General features: G+C 38.9%; 2 protein-coding genes across 11 annotated transcripts in view; both read right to left on the bottom strand.

Annotated features, from left to right (window-relative positions):
- Window positions 1–324: 324 nt before the first annotated feature.
- LOC100706265 (uncharacterized protein C6orf118) lies at window positions 325–5,566 on the bottom strand. Of its 5 annotated transcripts, none has more exons than XM_025897267.1 (10): window positions 5,467–5,566; window positions 4,520–5,016; window positions 4,191–4,313; window positions 3,514–3,573; window positions 2,679–2,812; window positions 2,532–2,593; window positions 889–1,073; window positions 716–769; window positions 546–607; window positions 325–459 (listed from the first exon to the last, which is right to left on the bottom strand). In XM_025897267.1, exons 2-10 carry the CDS (start codon window positions 4,946–4,948, stop codon window positions 417–419), a joined length of 1,152 nt encoding a protein of 383 aa, XP_025753052.1. In that variant the 5' UTR covers window positions 4,949–5,016; window positions 5,467–5,566; the 3' UTR covers window positions 325–416. The 5 variants fall into 5 exon arrangements, with proteins under 5 accessions (XP_025753052.1, XP_025753051.1, XP_025753049.1 ...); XM_025897266.1 differs by having other exon boundaries at window positions 546–630; window positions 4,520–5,140; window positions 5,467–5,560; XM_025897264.1 differs by having other exon boundaries at window positions 4,520–5,140; window positions 5,467–5,560.
- A 1,595-nt stretch (window positions 5,567–7,161) lies between these two features.
- Window positions 7,162–17,385, bottom strand: part of pde10a (phosphodiesterase 10A) — a 62,536-nt gene continuing 52,312 nt past the window's right edge. For 5 of the 6 annotated variants that reach the window (XM_013269027.3, XM_025897259.1, XM_013269028.3 and 2 more), the window contains 12 exons: window positions 17,037–17,179; window positions 16,254–16,346; window positions 15,803–15,989; window positions 14,816–14,958; window positions 14,437–14,520; window positions 14,165–14,315; window positions 13,900–14,055; window positions 12,627–12,799; window positions 12,354–12,465; window positions 12,066–12,146; window positions 10,514–10,602; window positions 7,162–9,465 (listed from right to left, as the gene is read on the bottom strand). In XM_013269027.3, coding sequence (XP_013124481.1) covers window positions 9,366–9,465; window positions 10,514–10,602; window positions 12,066–12,146; window positions 12,354–12,465; window positions 12,627–12,799; window positions 13,900–14,055; window positions 14,165–14,315; window positions 14,437–14,520; window positions 14,816–14,958; window positions 15,803–15,989; window positions 16,254–16,346; window positions 17,037–17,179 — 1,512 coding nt within the window. In that variant the 3' untranslated portion in view covers window positions 7,162–9,365. The remainder of the gene's footprint in view (window positions 9,466–10,513; window positions 10,603–12,065; window positions 12,147–12,353; window positions 12,466–12,626; window positions 12,800–13,899; window positions 14,056–14,164; window positions 14,316–14,436; window positions 14,521–14,815; window positions 14,959–15,802; window positions 15,990–16,253; window positions 16,347–17,036; window positions 17,180–17,385) is intronic. The other variant, XM_013269029.3, reaches the window with a different exon arrangement.

Below are 17,385 nucleotides of genomic sequence, written 5' to 3'. Positions count from 1 at the left end.
CAAGGTGAAGGTTACTGCCAAAAACGAGGTTCAACTATTAATCAAATCTGAGAGTTCACTTAATTTTGTCACACAGCACAGTGAATGTGTTATAGGTCTATTCAATAATACATGAAAGATTAGTTTCTAAGTTAATAACTTTAGCGCGCTGTGATTTTCCACACTTGAAACTGGGGTGACCAGATGATTTTTAAACAAGTTCATGCACACAAACACTTCCGCCACCGCCTTATGGCCCCTCGGGAGACATACGTTTTCTTTTATTGCATGCTCTAAACCAAAAGCCTACAAAATGGATAAAGTAATCAGATAATTCTAAGTTGCTTGCTGGTTGTCAAAGTCTTTTATTGAGCACACACTGCCTAAGTTTTGAAATGTCCCATAGTATTCTGTAGTTTTCCTGCTGATGAAGCCATTCACTCTGCTTGTAGATCTTGGTGGATTTCATCCCACAAAATCCTGTGGTAAAACACAGCATAACAAGAAGAAGTAAGTAAAAATGGTCACAAACTAATCAAGTGCCACATATACACTGTTCCACATACCGTCTTATGGCCTTGCTTGCTTTCTCTCTGTTCAGCACTGCGCTGATGTTGTTTTCAAGATCCTTAAAAGACAGCACATCTGACTCTCACATAGAAAACATTTTTAAAAAAAATTAAAAAATAAACAAACAAACAAAAAACATATGCTAAAAAAGACCACCCTCTCATACCTTGCTAATGGCCCTTAGATGCTCATTTGAGGCTATCAGCTTCATTATTTCAGTCTGGAAACAAACAGGAAAAAAAAGCACATTTCATGCTTAACTCTTAAGTTTGCTCAGTGTGATTTACAAGCTGAGGTATGCTTTTATAAGCCAGTGTGGAATGAGGCCAAATGTAGCACCTGTTGGTCTCTGATATGTCCTTTAGTAGCTGTGGTTGTAACAGTGGACACCAACTTCTCTTCCAGCTCTTCCTCCAGCTGTTTGATCTCCTTCCAAACATTCATTACTTGAAGCCTCTTGACCTGGATGCTGTCAGTATAGCCAGAGACACTCATAGTATCCTGCAGCCCTGACTGACATGTATCTGTCCAAACACAGACGAGGTGAACATGAATGCAATGCAGAGAGAATTGATAAGAATTGTATGTGTGGGAGATGGTTTACAATCCCTTCAGGGTGGCTTGATTGTAAAGCATACATCTTTAATAAATTAAAAAAACAAGAATTGGGTGCATACGTTTGAAATTAGTTTGGATAACCCCTAATCTACACAGGGTCAAAAGCACACACACAGACTCAAATATATACAAACATTCACTTAAATCTTTTAATAGGTGATGCTAAAAGTTCTACAACGTCTTTTAACTTGACAAGGTCCATTAACTTCTTGTTAGTGTCGATTGACTACAAGTGGTAATTTTTCTTTGCCAGCATAAAACAAAATTCTTTGCCAGTAGTCAATGGATTGACCAACACTTAGAAAAAGTAATGCAGATGTGCCACCATGTTGTCAAGGTCTGGAAGAAGAGCCAAACTGTCACCCTCAGATGAGAAGAAATTAGGATCTTCAGAGACAACCAAACTGCCAAGGCTAAAGCTTGTCAGAAGATGGGATGGAAAATGCTGTAATACCGTCATCACTATGGATGAGGGTGCTCAACAAGAAAGAAGCCTTTGCTCCAAAATGAAGTTCTTCAAGCTTGACTAAAATTTGCAGCTGCCCACATGAAGTCACAAATCTTCCGGAGAAAAGTTTTATGGTCAGAGAAGACAAAGATTGAGCTATTGGGCCACGGTGACAAGAGGTATGTTTGGAGGAGTAAAGCAGAGGCTTTCAATGCTAAAAACACTGTATCAGATGCCAAGCATGGTGGTGGTAGGACCATGCTCAGGGGCTGACTCCAAGGATGACTTCCTCCAAATTCTTCAACTTCACCTCAAATCAACAGCTAGATGACTGAAACTTGGACACAACTGGGTGTTTCAACAGGACAATGATCCCAAAGACACATAAAAATTGGTTTTGGAGTGGATAAAGCAGGTTAACATTAAAACATTCTGGAACGGCATTCCCAAAGCCCCAACCTCAACCTTATTTAAAATTTGTGGACTATGCTTAAAAGCTGGGTCCATGTCAGGAAACCAACCAGTTTAAATGAACTCCACCAATTGTGCCAAGGGGACAGGTCAAATATCCTTGTTGATGGCTACCAAAGGCGTTGCTAAGGGAAAAATAACCAAATATTAGTGTGAGTGTTTTAAGTCTTTATGTATAATTTGGACAGTTTGAGGTTTACGGAAAATCCCAAACACATTCAGTCATTAAAGATGTATGCTGCACAGTTTAAAGAAATCTTTAAAAGGCCTCAATTACAATGACATTCATAACGATTGTTTTTTATGACTGTTGGCACCAAAAAGTGATTATTTGTTCACTCTTATAGACCACAGATATATCTAAAACTTAGCGTGTGGTAAAGCAAATTAACTGTTAACTAACGATAAGGTACAAAAACTATATTAAGGTAGTCTTAAGACTTACTTTTCTTGTCACTGTCCTTCGGGTGCATGGCAGCTGAAATGTTCTGTGACTCATTTTGGACCCTGAGGTTTGAAAGGACAAACACACTTCAACTAAAGAGAATGTACATAAGTACAAGCATGCTGTTGATACTTTGTTTTGTGGTACCGTTTCTTCTCCTCTAGAGCTCTTCTAGCCTCATGCTCCAGCCTGCAAACCTCCTTTTCAGCATCGTCCAACTCAGTTTCGCTTACTTTGAGTGAAGTATTCGGTGACTGAAGCAACAACAAAACATTAGGAACCTAAATTATTTTCCAAAAAAGCAAAAGATGCTTGAGATTAATGCTGCTAGTAGCTTGGCTACTGCTGAAGAACTAAAGGTTTTATCCTCCTCTCTGGAAAGTTTAAATATCTATAATACACTTATCACAGAGACTACAAGAATTTGCTGTTTAAAGCTTGGTTAAAAATACATGTAGGCCTTTTTTTAAGAAACATTAACTGTAGACAAGGGACTGAAAATACCCACAAAATCAAATAACAGCTTTATTACAGAATTATTACAGAATTATGTACATTTAAAAAAATGTGTTTGTAAAAAATCCTTTTTTACAAATTGTATGTACTGCAGTTAACTGCTCTAGAACCACAACCTCCAGGTACACATCTTATATTAAAATGTCTATTTATTTCTCCAAAAATGTACATTTTCCTGTGTTACTATTCACTGTTAAATTATAAACACACAGCATGTTTGATTCCGACAAGCGGCATCTTTGACTCTTTGAACTGTGAGGAAATCTACGAATATCAGCGCTGTTGCTTTCCTTTTTTATGTAAAACAATTTCCATTCTTTAAAGGCAAACTGAGCATGAGAATGTATTATATCATAGTAACACTCACAGAAAAGAATTAATGTCTTTGACACAAAAATGTCTAAATATCACAGTCATTTCTCAGGTCTTATCGTTAGTATGTGCGTCTTTGGGCAGTGTTCCTTACCATGCTGCGTGGTGAGGACTGAAAACTCATCAGGTGGTTGACGTATAAATCATATTCTGCCTGGAAGAGAAAAGAAAGCTTTATTACAGCTTTATTACAGAATTATGTTGGTTTTTAAAAAAAAATGTCTTTGTCGAAAATCCTTCAGAAAACATTTTACAAATTGTATGTACTGCAGTTTACTACTCTAGAACCACAACCTCCAGGTACACATCTTCTATTAAAATGTCTATTTATTTCTCCAAAAATGTACATTTTCCTGTGTTACTATTCACTGTTAAATTATAAACACACAGCATGTTTGATTCCTCCAGATAATCCAGAGTGCTCATTCCTGTAGTGTTATACTGTTTAATGATAACAAAAAAAGGATTTCAGCTGCATGAAAAGTAAAATTGCGCACTTTGCAAACTGCAGCATGGGAAGTCTTTTTACTGACAGTCTAAGCAAAACTATCATGTGCAAAAGAAACTTGCATGACCCTGAGGCATTCGTTATGAATGAGCAGTAATGGAACCATCGCCCTCTGATGACCTCCTCTCTGATGCATCGCGACCAGGTTCCGATGGCTGCTCTACTTGTACTTGCTACTCCAGGGACTCACTCTCTCTTGGCTCTAATACATCTGTCGGTACATGCTAAAAATGAGCTGGTGGGTACAGAGGAAATGGAAAAACCTTAATTTCCCTCAGGATGCGTCCAAACACTGGCGAGTCTTCACATACATCATCAAAGACGTCACTGAACACCGCAAGGCGGTCTCTGCTGGGCCAGCTCTGCGCAGACAACTTAATCAACCCCTGCGCACAAGACCACACACACAATATTAGCAGGTTAAAAGTGTGTTAGAGTGTATGCATGTTGAAGTCTGTGCATATCTTTACCCTGTGTTCAGAGAGCACTTTAGGTTTACTATATCATGCAAAATGCAAAATGCAAAAAAAAGAAAGAAAAAAAGCAATTACAGACAGTTCATTGATGTCATGGTTTGTGTCACAATCCTCACCTCTTGCAGTTTCCTCGCATGCATTTCAGCAACATTTTTTCCAGCCCAGAGGTCCGGTTTGGCCATGACTTGCCAGCCAAAGCATTTTTTCTTCTCTTGCTGGTCTTGGTCGTTCAGGCCGTCTTGGTCAGAACGGCTCAGTGTGAAATGATGATTTACCCCCAGATCAGATGGAGATTTAGGTTTTTTCTGAGAACAAGCTTTCTGCAAAGTCCTTGAGGGACGGTAAACTATCTGAGGTAGACTTATATGTTCTCTTCTTTCAGGATGTGATGTATGATCTTGTGTGGACCCCAAGACTCTAGGCTCTACTAAAGCAGTGCCAGAAGTGAACTCAGGGGGGAACTCTTTCATTTCATTCTTTTTTGCCTTTGTCTGTATCTGCTGGAGAGATAGTGGGTTTCGACTTTCTTCTTGGCTCTGAGACATCCTCCAGAAAAACGACTTTGTCTCCTCTTGAGGCTGACTCGGGTTCAGGCTGCGAGGCCCCAGATGACCTGAGGAGTAGGCCAGGATATCAGCCTTCTGCCCGGCTTCAGCCGCCAGCAGCAGTCTGTGGATGTCGCTCCCATAGCGCCCAGGCTTTGGCTTCACACTGCTGGACATGGCTGTGAAGGCCAACTTATTGTTGTATAGTTGTTTTAGAGACATACGAGTAATAATGTCTAATTATCTCAAGAGGTGTACAATTTCTTAAATTATTAAAAACATTCGTTATTCTTTCTGGTGAATAGAAATGCACCCAAAAAGGATTTTTCTCTTAAACGAAATCAAAATGACTCAAATTTTATGGTAAATCCAGACACTGCACAAATAATTCAAAGAGAGTTTACTCTTATAGCAAAACTACTAGTGCCTCATATTTAAGCTTTTACGTGATTAATTCATTTACTAAAGATCGTTCTGCAGGATAACAGAATGAAATAAATTCTCATTAATGACCTCACCTGTTAGCTAACTGTAATTTGGACATGCTCAGGACAGAAAACAAACTTTCTTCATGGCCGCAGCAGTCTGTGCTTCACTCGGTTGCCAAGGTGATCGAAGCGCGTAATGTTTGTGCTGCGTTCAGTGTCCCGATAATAATCGTACCCGTGAGCTTTCAGGCGCTAGACCTCACCTGTACCTGACGAAGAAAACAGCTGGAGTGAGATTGTAGAGTACTCTATGCGTTAAGTAAGTTTGTGTTTATAGATATCCAAACATTAATTATGGGATCATCTTACTTCTATTCAAAGAAGGAAACTATTAAAAAACATTTACATCTATAAAAAAAAATCGTTTCATTATTTGATAAGAATGCTCTTCAATAAATACCACATATTTTCCTGCACAGAATGAAAAATTATTACAAATGTTTGTAAACTGGGGAAATGTTGTAACTTGTAAAAACTTTATTCAAACTCTTCTCTTCATCTTCAGCTGGTTCTTTGTAATAAGTGGGTTATTATGTGCATTAAACACAGGGCCCTGAGGGAGGAGGAGAAAAACAGTGAAACATGGACTCAGGGTTCAAGTCACTAGAATACACAGATGGCAAAATTGAACATGAAGAAAAAACTGTAATGTATTTTATTGTACATTAATATCATTGTGTCATACAACAACGTTTTGCATTCATTTGCATTCTTGTTTTGTCCACTACTTCAACATGTAAAATGTTATCATTAGAGGTTTATTTAATGACTATTCACATATGAAATGCCATCTCTAGTCTGAGCAATGACTTAAGTAATTTAAGTTCCCTTAGTCAAAATGTAAATTTAAATCTATCATCTCTGTGGGACGAATGCAGTCAGATTAAATATTGTTCATATTCTTTACTGAGAATTTGTAAAGAAATGTTTTTTTTTAACAGTCAATAGGCAATGGCACCATAAAGATACTACATAATTATATTAAAAAATATGAAAGTAAGACAGAATTGTACAGTGAGTCATCTTTTTGTCTTTTTACTCCATCAATCCAAATGTGCTTAAACTTTCCCTCCATCCATAGCACCAGCTGCCAGCTGTTTAACACAGTGATGGATCTGTCGTTTTGGGCAGCCATCTTGTGGAAATTTGATTGTTAATATGAATGATAACAGCAGAGGATGAGGCTTTATTACCAAACTAGTTCAGTCAGCTGCAAGCCTTTCTTGTGCAAGGACAATAACACAACTATACACACTCCCAGAATTTCAAGAGGAGATCTCAGGAACTCATCTTCTTAAAAGAAAAATTTATGACATTCAGATTTTGCCGACTTTCGAATTCTTTTACTAAATTTGTTTGGCCAGCTCAAAGGGCAAAGGGGATATTACAGAATGAATTAAATATATTAAATACTACAGAGTTATCATAAAGTGTTGATACTGAAATGCTATAGATGCTATAAATGATAAACACTCTACATTTTATTTATAGCTGCAAACAAGAGGCCATTTCACAAATTTCCTGAAATTTCTAATAACTCAAAAGTATTAAAAAGTATTCCTTTCTTTTCTTTTCTTTTCTTTTTTAGAACAATTAAAAAGTAGGGTGATGCTACTGACCATTCAGGGGTGATGCATTGTTACTGATCATTGAAACAGGATGCATTAACAGTGAGACACCCCAAAAAAGAAAGGTATGTAGGTAATGAATAAACTGGCACAAAGGTGTATTTTCAGGTATTTATTAAAAGTCATTTGGGCTACTGCTCTTACATTTACAGTTAAGACATTCCTCAGTTATTCTGGGTAACAGTAACATGTCTAGACTGTTTAATTTATCTTAATGTTTACTTTGTACAAAACAAAAAAAGGCCAACATTATTTTTCTTTGTATAAAAAATATAAGTTAATTTAAATTTAACTCTAATTAAGAAAATAACAATAGTAATAATAGCAATAATAATAATAATAATAATAATAATAATAATAATGATAAGCTAAACATAGTGCAGACAATGGGATATAACTGGTGCTGAAAAGTAGAAGGGACAGTGCAGTGACTTTATCATGTTGTCAGGTGGGGTTGGAGTGGGGAAAAGACAAAGCTTTCTTTCATGCTCGTGCTCTCTCTCTGTCTCTCTCACATACACACACACATGCGCACACACACACTCACACACACAGTCAGAAAGTGCACGACCGCCATTCAGAGTAGCACCATCAGAGCATACATCTCAGTCTGTACAAACTAAATCCTAGATTGTACACAGTATACACCTATATGCAAAAAGTTTGAATATAAAGTTCGGTTTAGGTGCATGCTAATTGTTGCTCTTGGTTGAAGCTTACTGGAAGCAATTCTGAAAAGTAAGACAGAGCACATCGTGGTAACTGATGGCGCGCTTACCCGCGTGCCACCACCGAGCGTCTACAACCAACGAAACATTCATCGAAATGTACATTCACAACACCGGGGGCCGCAGTATCAGTCGTATAACAAATTACTGGAGCAATAGTGTCAGTCTGTGAGGGACACTGTCCACTGGAATGACAGTTTCAGACAAATAAATTTGTCTTTTGGAAGATCTCGGAAACTCATCTGAAAGCGTCCAAATGTGTGTGTGTGTGCCCCCCCCCCAACCCCCAGCATGAAGTTGGAGAATCAGTGTAAAAGAGGATGATCGATTTCCTTCAAGGGAAACTTCAGTCACACACCGGCAAACGGTCAAACTACATTCTTGACTTGCAATCCCAGAGATGGACATATTTCACTTTAGCTTAACAGGTTTGACATTATGGGAAAATATGAAGCAGATGACTGTTTGCCGTTAACTTCAGCCTCTATAAAACTTGCTTATTTTTAAAAAAAAAAAAAAAAACATCCCAAACTACGCAGTCCACTTCCTACAATCATTCTTTAGTTAACTTGTTGTGCAAAGTAATTGATGATGTGATAGTGGCTTCAAAAATGAGAGAGGAAATTAAGCAGTATGCAGTCTTGGCTTAATATAAACATCTGGAACAGGAACCTTGCTCATTTCTTTTTCCTGATCTCCGTACTACAAACAGTGAGTGCTGATCTGGGGTCAGATCCTGTTAATCCGAAGGATGTTGATGTACTGTGCAGCAGGTTTCTACATGCTTGGGGCAAAAAGGCTGCGGGCTCCACTTCAGGAAACATTGTGACTCTCTTGTGACTGTATTCACAAATGTCGGCATTATGTAACTCATCACAGTTCATCCACGCTCGTAGCATACACTGCAGGGGATTTCTGCCATCTCCTCGTAGAATAGGCTGTATGTCTTTATTCAAGTACTGCAAAGGATTTTTGCTGAAAAGTAATAAAAAAAATCTAGTGTCCACCTTCTCAATGAGATGGCATTACACCCCTACATCTGCTCCACACATTCCTTCTGTCTCTGGGAATACCTTGCTGAAGTAGTGCGCATACGGCAAACACAGAAGGCAAACAGTACCGTTTAAAAAAAGAAAAAAAAAAGAAGCCTGAACTGACAACAAGATTTCACATATCCTAGCCTGTGAAAGGTTCAGAATAAGGCCTCTGCAAATACAAGACCATAATGGAATCAGCTCGTATGAAGAAAAATAATAAAATAACATAATACAGCCAAAATAAAGCAACCAAGTCCGTTCTACCAAGTGAATTCCCAAGCTGAGTGGACGCAGGGCGATGGATTGAATTCCCTCACCAACAACTGTCTGTCACTCTCTGGGATCGGTGAAACCGTCAGTGTTGACACCGTCACCCGATGAGGTAACTGTGTGTGTGTGTTTTGAAAGTCAAGTCGCCTTTATCTAATCCGTCTCCTGCCAACACAGATTGCGGGTTCATTCCCCTTCAATGGTCTGGGTCCACGGCAGGATTCAGGCTGTGTTCCTTTGGTGAGCAAGCAACCCTCCTTTGTCTGTCAGTTGTCCACCTTAACAGGGCCTGAATCACAAGGCCGGCTGGGCACGATGTCCTCCACCTCTCCCCTTGCTATTTTCTCCCACTGGCCCAGGTTCTCTCTGCAAATACAAACCACCTCGATCAGATGCACAGTGGAAAAGATTTCATTTACAAGTACAGAGGCATGGCTTTGAGTCTGAAATAAGAGAATTAAGAATCACACCAGTACACAAGATTTTCAAATTGTGCAAAAATTGCAAAACTGCAAAACACACACACACAAAAAGGAAGAAGTTGATTTACAAAACAAAACAGTAGCTACAACAGTGGCCAGGCAGCACAATCAGTTCTTGCTGTCATGAAGGTGATCTCTCCTCCATGTGCTGTGATTGACACAAGAGTGCAAAAAAACCAAAACAAAGCAAAACCTTCCCTTTGCTGCTATTCTATTCAATTAGACAGCCTGATGCAGTTTACACGTCTTTGGCAGATCCCACAACACGCAGCAGGGCTCCACAGGGTCTAGGCCTGTTGCCCACCCGGAGCCCGGTGCTGACGTACAGCTGGGGCTTAAGTATTACACTGCTCACTTTGTTTGCATTCCCCACAGATCAAGGACACATTTTATAAAGCAGCAGAAGGGCAGACGAATGTGCAACACAATCCCGTTCAAAAACCAGAAATAACAACTGTAAATACCTTCTTTACACTCTTATCTATTGTGCACGCAGACATGCCAGACACACAATGTCACACCACACACAGTGACGCACAAAGTTAGCACACTGTATTCTATATTTATTTTTCATTTAATCCAAATACTTTTAAAAAAAAACTCATAACAAAAGTGGGGTCAAACATTAATAGCAGAACACGCCATTTTTTTGTATTTTTCACTGGAATGCTTAAAAACGTGTGCCTGTGCACATACACCTTATCATCTCTGATCTTACTGGATTAGTACTGTATTAAGGACGGCGCATGCATTACTGGTTACCCTTCAAGCTGCTGTCAGCTCATTTATCAATCACAGCAGAGGAGAAATAAGCATGACAATAATGTGTAAAGCAACATTTAGACTTTGGCGTTTTAGACATTTTTCACAAAAAAAAGAAGAGTTATTTATTCACTTAATTTCTTTGTCAACTCTAGCTTTGAATAACTTACTTGCAGGCCTTTAGCAGAGGACCTGATGGAGGAAAAAGCTCAGAAAGTGTTGTGTAACATGGAACTGCAACAGCATTGTAGAATCCCACCTTTAAAAAATGAGAAAGCAAATGTAAAATAGACTTAATAATAGTAAAACATGTAGCATATGATAATATATTGTTGGACAAAGACCCAGTTTTTGCATTTTTGCCTTTGAACACCACCACAGTGGATTTTAAATCAAGTGTGAATGAAGTGCAGACACGTTGCAAAACTGTTTCATAAACTCGTTCAGGAATAAAATACATTTTTATATGTAATCCTCCATTTTTAGAGGCTCAAAGTTATTTGGAGAAACTAACATTATTTTAAATACAAGGTCTGTTTTTAGTACAGTTTGCAGTCAATGACTGCCTGAAGTCTAGGACCCATGGACATCATCAAATGCTGTGTTTCCTCCATTGAAATGCTCTGCCTGGCCAGGCCTGTATTCAGTCTTATCTTCAGGAAAGTGAAAAGCATGCTCCATTAGGCCAAGATCGCTTACTGACTTACCCACTGAGGAATATCCAATTTCTTTGCCTTGAGAAACTTTTGGGCTGCTTTTGCAGCAATCCTGAGGTCATTAGTCATTTGCACAGTAAAGTGCTATCCAATCAGCTTTGCAGCATTTGTCTGAATCTGAGCAGAAAGTATAGCCTCGTACACTTCACAATTCATCCTGCTTTTTCTATCAGCAGTCACATCATCAATAAACAGTCGGAACCTACTCAGAGCCATACACGCCCATGCTGTGACATATTCTATACCGTGTTTAACTGAAGATTTGGTCTGCTTTGGATCATGAGATTTCTCTCCTTCCTCATACCTTCTGTTCCCATCATTCTGGTGCAAGTTCATCTTGGGTATCTCTTGATTGTAGACTTTAAAAAAGACAGACCAACCTACCTGAGAGTGTTAATCTTGTTAGATGTTATTAACTTGTTTCTCTAAACCATGGAAATAATTCTGCAATCATGCACTTTAGTTGTCGTTTCTGGTCTTTCAGGTTTTTTGGATTTGCTGATCCCTCCAAACTATTTTTTCTTTTTAAGAATGAACCAGATTTTTGTTTTGGCTAAATTTTTTTTGTCTTGTTTTGTTTTTTCAGTCTAATGATGGTGTACCTCACTTGCAATGACATCTCTTTAGACTTTATATTTCAAATAGTGAAAAACCAAAAAAATGCAAATTCAGCTACAGATATTGTGGCCATGAAACTGTTTGTCAGTTTATAGAGGCCGTGAATTTATTGGAGACTGTTTATAAAAATTGTAATTCCTAAATAGTTATTGCAAAAAGTTTCTAAGCCCCTTGAATTAAAGCTTAAAGTCAACACTTCAATCAACTATTGATTGTTTGATTTAAAATCCACTGCTGTGGTGTACAGAAGCAAAACTACAAAAGCTTTTTCTGTTTTGATTCAACAATTCCTATGCTGTTCTTTTAAAATATACTTCCCATCAGAAGGCCGAACATTCATTAAATATTTAAAGCAGTTAAAACACATGAGTAAATGTCTTGGTCTTACTTGGCCTTGGGGAACCTCATCCTTCTTGTCTCTGTCCATCATAGGGATCGGCTGGATCCCAATCTTCTTCATCTCATCTCCCTGTGGAGGAACAAAATAACAAGATAACTTGGCTTTTATTTTTGCACACTGTGGTTAAGTCTCCTGACCACTAGACAACACGATGTTGTGCCTTACAAATCGTAAGTTGAAAAAGCATTTACGAGCAATAATAGAGGCCAGACTGTTACACTGGAGGCATAATCATGACACTGAAACTGTTTAAAGTCTAACAGTATCCCACTGTACCTCAGCCCAAAACTCAGCATAGATGTCGTTGGCTGTGAGTCGTGTGATTTGCCACTGCTTGGTAACAGAACACAGGTCACATGCTGTCATCATCAGACCAATCACACGGTCCCTGGAGGGGAGCAAAACCTTGTTATATCCATGCGGGGGGCGGGGAGGGGGAACTCAATGTGCTGTTTATGTGCGCCAGGTCTAACATTTCACAGCGTGATGCTGATGAGACCTGGTGTGGTCCTGACCTGACCTGTGCCCCAGTGTGAGTCGTAGCCTGACCTGTGGGAATGGTTGTTCAAATCCAGCGCACATGAGGTCAGCAGCTCCGACAGCTGCTGGTGGTTGTTGAAGTAGAGGGCGAGATCTGTGGCGATGATGGCCTTTCGAATGATCTCCAGCACCTGCTCGTACTCGCTGGAAGTCAGGTTGGAGAAAATATTGTGCCCTTCCAGCTATGAGAAACAAAGAGATCAATAAAAAAGCAAAAGCTCCACTTATGAGGCATTCAGCTAGACTACAACATGTTGCAAACATAAGTTCATCACAGGGCTACAGCCCAAACCAGAACTAAGTCATATGCTCCTTTGAATGCATATGTAACTGACAGTTTGTGTAAGGATTCATTTTCTAAAATAGTAAAATATTTTTTGTTTGTTCAAAGCTGATGACATTGTTGCAGAACCAGATGGAACATTTTTATGGGTAATATTTTTAAATTGTGATCCTTTTTCTGTTTTGCTGATCAAGTTATTTTAATTTCTTTGTCCAGTGAAGTATACTATTTAGGCTACAGTCACACTAGGGGAAACGGTGCCTGGAAACCATCGCACGACCAAAATTATTGCAACCATGTTCAATGAACTCTTATTCCCTTTGACCTGCACCAGACGGACACGAGATCTCGCAGTCAGTAGCCGTCTTTAAAGTGACTCGTATCAATCAAGAAGTCGATAAAACGGGAATAAGACGGAGTCAGTCTGCTGTCCTTCTGTCTTACGAATGGACTCACGCTGGTGATCTCATGCAATCTGTTTGGGATAATTTGGCTATTAGCTGTCATCTGGAGACCGGTTGAGTCCACAGATGTGTCACAGACAAGTTGTTGGCGCATACTGACTACGATTTATTGCAGCGTGTTGGCAATTTGTCCACATTAATAAATTAGGAGGCAATTATTTATATCTGTTTGCAGTCAGCCCGAAATGGAGCGCAGTTGTTTGCCTCCAACCAGGCAAAGTGTGCACTCACCTTGTGATCAAACATGGTTGCCCAGAGGATGAGTGTAATGGTAATTACACTCAAGCTGCGTAACTACCTTTGAAACTACTTGAAACTGGTTGCAGAATTTGAAACAAATTCATTGCAATCACTTGGCAACCACTGATCTTTTTTCCTAGTCACTGCGAGGTGCTATCATATTTTTACTCTAGTGTGACTGAGCCATTGAGTAATAGGTTCATTATTTCCTATTAAACACTTGTGGAAATAAGATTAAGTAGGGTTAACATGTTGATTTTCAAGGTACCCTAAATTCTGTATTGTGGATCTCTACCTGCAAGATAGAAACAGTCTGAGAGAAGTGGTGCTGCTCCATGGTGGAGGTTGAGTACAGAGCAGCCAGTGGATGGTCAAACTTCTGGAGGTAGGCATTGCTATACCCCCGATGGTCCAGATCATGGCAAAGACAGGCTATTAGCAAACCCTTCTTCTGTAAAATGGTGGGCAAATAAAAACACATTTTCTTGAAAGCACACAGTGACAGCAGATGTTGATCTTGTTTCCAGTTATTTTCCTAGCAGACCCAACAAGAAGCAAACCTCTAGCTCTGTGAAGATCCCAGAGGTTTTCTGTAGGATGGCATACATACAGTGTGCCACCGTCACTGCGTGCTTCCAGTTGTGGTAGGGCACACGGCGGTAGTTCTTCTTGACGGACATGGTGAACCGGCACAGCTTCTCCAGCTCAAAGCTGTATTAAGGGAAAAAAAGGAAAGAAACTGGTAGTGGATGTTTGTTTATTTACTTTTTATTTCATTTAGTTTCTTGTTGTTTGAGTCGTAGTCTTGTGTAAACAATATTGCTGACGCTACCTGGTCTTTCCACAGGAGTTATGAACCATGTAGATAAAAATGGCAGGCCAGATCTCCTCAAAGGGACTGATGTCAAAGTGGAACCTGGAGGAGGAAGCAAAAAATATAAATTAACATGATCAGCAGATCTGGGAAAAGGAGACAACATGCAGATTAAGGGACTTCTGAGATCTGAGAGTTTTAAACTGACAGGTTGACATCCATAGGACACGCCCCTTCTTGCACTGTGTTTGCACTCTTCTTGCAGGGCGACACAGTCCAGGTCTGCGCTGTGTCATTGTGCCTTTCACAGACATGTGGCTGTACACTCATGTCTACTACACTCAAGGTCAAAACATGAAAATGAGTTCCCTAGAAGGCCGCCAGAGGAGGCACTCACATTTCGATCTCTTTATAAATAGGTGCAGGGAGGTTGAGCTGGGTGAGGGTCTTCCATTCTTCTGATGTGCAGATGCTGTGATAAGACAGTTTCTCCATCGTCACTCTGTAAATGCATTCAGAGTGTCGGATCCTGTGGTACATCTGCAGGGAAATCACAGATCTGGAATAAGTCTTTAAAATGCCAAGTGAGAACTTGAATACTGCTATAAATACAACAGAAATGTTGTTTATAATATCAATGTAAAATTCTCTCAGTGGCTCCGGTGAAAGTTAAAGTCTTAGTTGTAGTGTGCGCCTCCAAATAGCATCTCCACATCTGGTTTGCATCCCTGTCCTCAAGCTAGATGTTCATGTAAAGGCGCCAGGCATCAAACCTTCAACCGTAAATCACTTTGAGTCAGAAGCAGGCCAAAGTTAGTTTCCTAGAGACACGAGGCATAAATTACAACTAAACATAAATCCTGTCACTGGACGGATGCAGACATCGCGTCTTAAAATATTAACATCTCGCATCAATTTTAAAAGCGAGTTTGTGACGCTGCTCATGCGTAAGTTTGTCGCAAGCGATGACAGTGACTCAGGCCCCACAGCGAGGACACGCTCTGACAGACAGGCCACACAATGCAGGCTTTGAGAGTTAGCATGATTCATGAAATGTTTGTGTTACATGTAAGGGATAATCACCCGGTGATTATGCATTTTTACAGCACTGCACACTTTAAATAGAAACTGCACTTTATTCGTTTTAGACTGTGATTTTTGGTTGACGATGAAGCCGTCACGTCAAATTAGGAGTTATATCAAAATAAGCTGGTTAAAATTGAGCACTCGTGGCCTGGAGGTACACCATATATACAATGTTCTCATAATGTATGTAGATTGCAAAGTGTGTGCAGGAAGATATCAAGTCAGTGGGGTATGCATTTGCAGTTAGACAACACCAGTTAGTCTTTTAAGAAGTGTAAGACTAATTTGGTGTACTCACATTTGCACAGTGTAAGGCCAGAGCACAAAAGACAGCAAACATCTTAAAGTTGTTCTCATCTGTTTTAGTGAAGGCACTTCCGCTTAACTTGTTCACCATCTGCACCACACCTATAACGGTCCCCCTGCTCACAATGGGCATGCACAGAATGTTCCGCGTGGTGTAGCCAGTTTTCAGGTCCACCTCTCTGTTCAAAAAGACATACAGTTCTGTTGATTTTGTCAGCTTATCTTGTGACTCATACATTGTAGCATGTTTGTGTTTTAACTGCTTTTGCAGACTGAAAGGCTCCATAACAAGTAGTAGTATCTTAGCGCTGGTGTTATGCATACACCTGAATAAGCAAAAGTAACTGAAGCAGAACTCTTAAGCACATAGCCATAGCTGGATTTAAATAAAATATTTATTTAATGTAAAAGTAAGTAAAAATGGCTTATAGAGCCTGTTTTACCTGTTGAACCGTGGGTCTGCATAGGCATCTGGGATATTTAAGACTTCCCCTGTCCGAGCCACTTGACCAGCTATTCCCTTGTCTATAGAAAACCTACACACAAAGACAAGGAGAGAGATAATCTGCATTTAAAGTCAGTAATAAATCACCAATACGGAAATTAATTTAGGATATTTGCAGTCCAAATTGTAGACATTTGCAGATTTTCACTCTGAGAGTTAAAAAAAAAAAAATCCTTGGCAGTAATACATGAATTATTGTGTTACTGAACATGCCAGAAATAATTGAAATAGCTTAAATTTTTTTATGTGATTTCACCGTGTGTTTATATACTAATTTCCTTTCCTATTTACTGTTTTATTTATTAAAATAAATGTTAAAATAAATGAAAATTTAAATAAGACAAGTATTAAGAATTGTAAAAAGATACAGGTATAAAAATGTTATTTAAAAATGACAAAAAGAAATTGGAAAATAAAATAAATAAAATAAAAAATAAAATAAACTCATTTATGTAATTAATGTTTCTTCTTTATTTATTTTTTTAAATTTGGCAGCTTTGATCCTGCAAAATAATACTCTACTATGCCATTGCTATTTTTCTACTGCATATACTTTTTATTACTTTAGCAGATTTTGTCACAGGAGGCCAGTAGAATATGTTAAACGGTGCCCTCTGAACATAGGATCAAAAAGTGAGTCATGTCTAAAAATAATAAAATCATCACACTGAGCACACTAAAACAAAAAATAAAAAAAAATAAAATAAAAAAGTGTACATACCTAATTTCTTTGGTTTTCCTAAAGACAGGTTTGCCTTCTTTCTCTTCCCCAATGTCGAACAGGTCAGAGTATAGTTCTTTGTTATTGTGATCTACCTGGAAGAGTGCACACCTGTCTGCATTCACCAGGTTTTTTGCATATATCTGTAAAAAACAAAAAAACATCAGGGACAGAAACTTATTAACAACACTGGGAGTTAGAAGGGACTGACAAGAACTTGGGAGCTACATCTATCGCCTGTACTTTAATCAAAGCAGATAAAACACTGCTGGTTTAAGTGATTCTGGACTTAACAGTTAAATGAGGAGAATTATAAAAAGCAAAAACTACAAGTCATCCACTCTTATTT

The sequence above is a fragment of the Oreochromis niloticus genome, linkage group LG13 (genome assembly GCF_001858045.2).
Source record: "Oreochromis niloticus isolate F11D_XX linkage group LG13, O_niloticus_UMD_NMBU, whole genome shotgun sequence".
Taxonomy (NCBI): domain Eukaryota; kingdom Metazoa; phylum Chordata; class Actinopteri; order Cichliformes; family Cichlidae; genus Oreochromis; species Oreochromis niloticus.
The sequence above is the reverse complement of the archived record's forward strand: the minus strand, read 5'-3'. Positions and strand labels throughout refer to the sequence as shown.

What these genes read in the sequence shown, in the direction of transcription:
- LOC100706265 (XM_025897264.1), bottom strand. Translation starts at nt 5,125, where the DNA reads ATGTCCAGCAGTGTGAAGCCAAAGCCTGGGCGCTATGGGAGCGACATC. An exon ending in GACATATCAGAGACCAACAG is followed by an intron (nt 770 to 888) that starts GTGCTACATTTG and finishes GTTTGTTTCCAG; the next exon opens with ACTGAAATAATGAAGCTGAT. An exon ending in ATCTAAGGGCCATTAGCAAG is followed by an intron (nt 608 to 715) that starts GTATGAGAGGGT and finishes CTGTCTTTTAAG; the next exon opens with GATCTTGAAAACAACATCAG.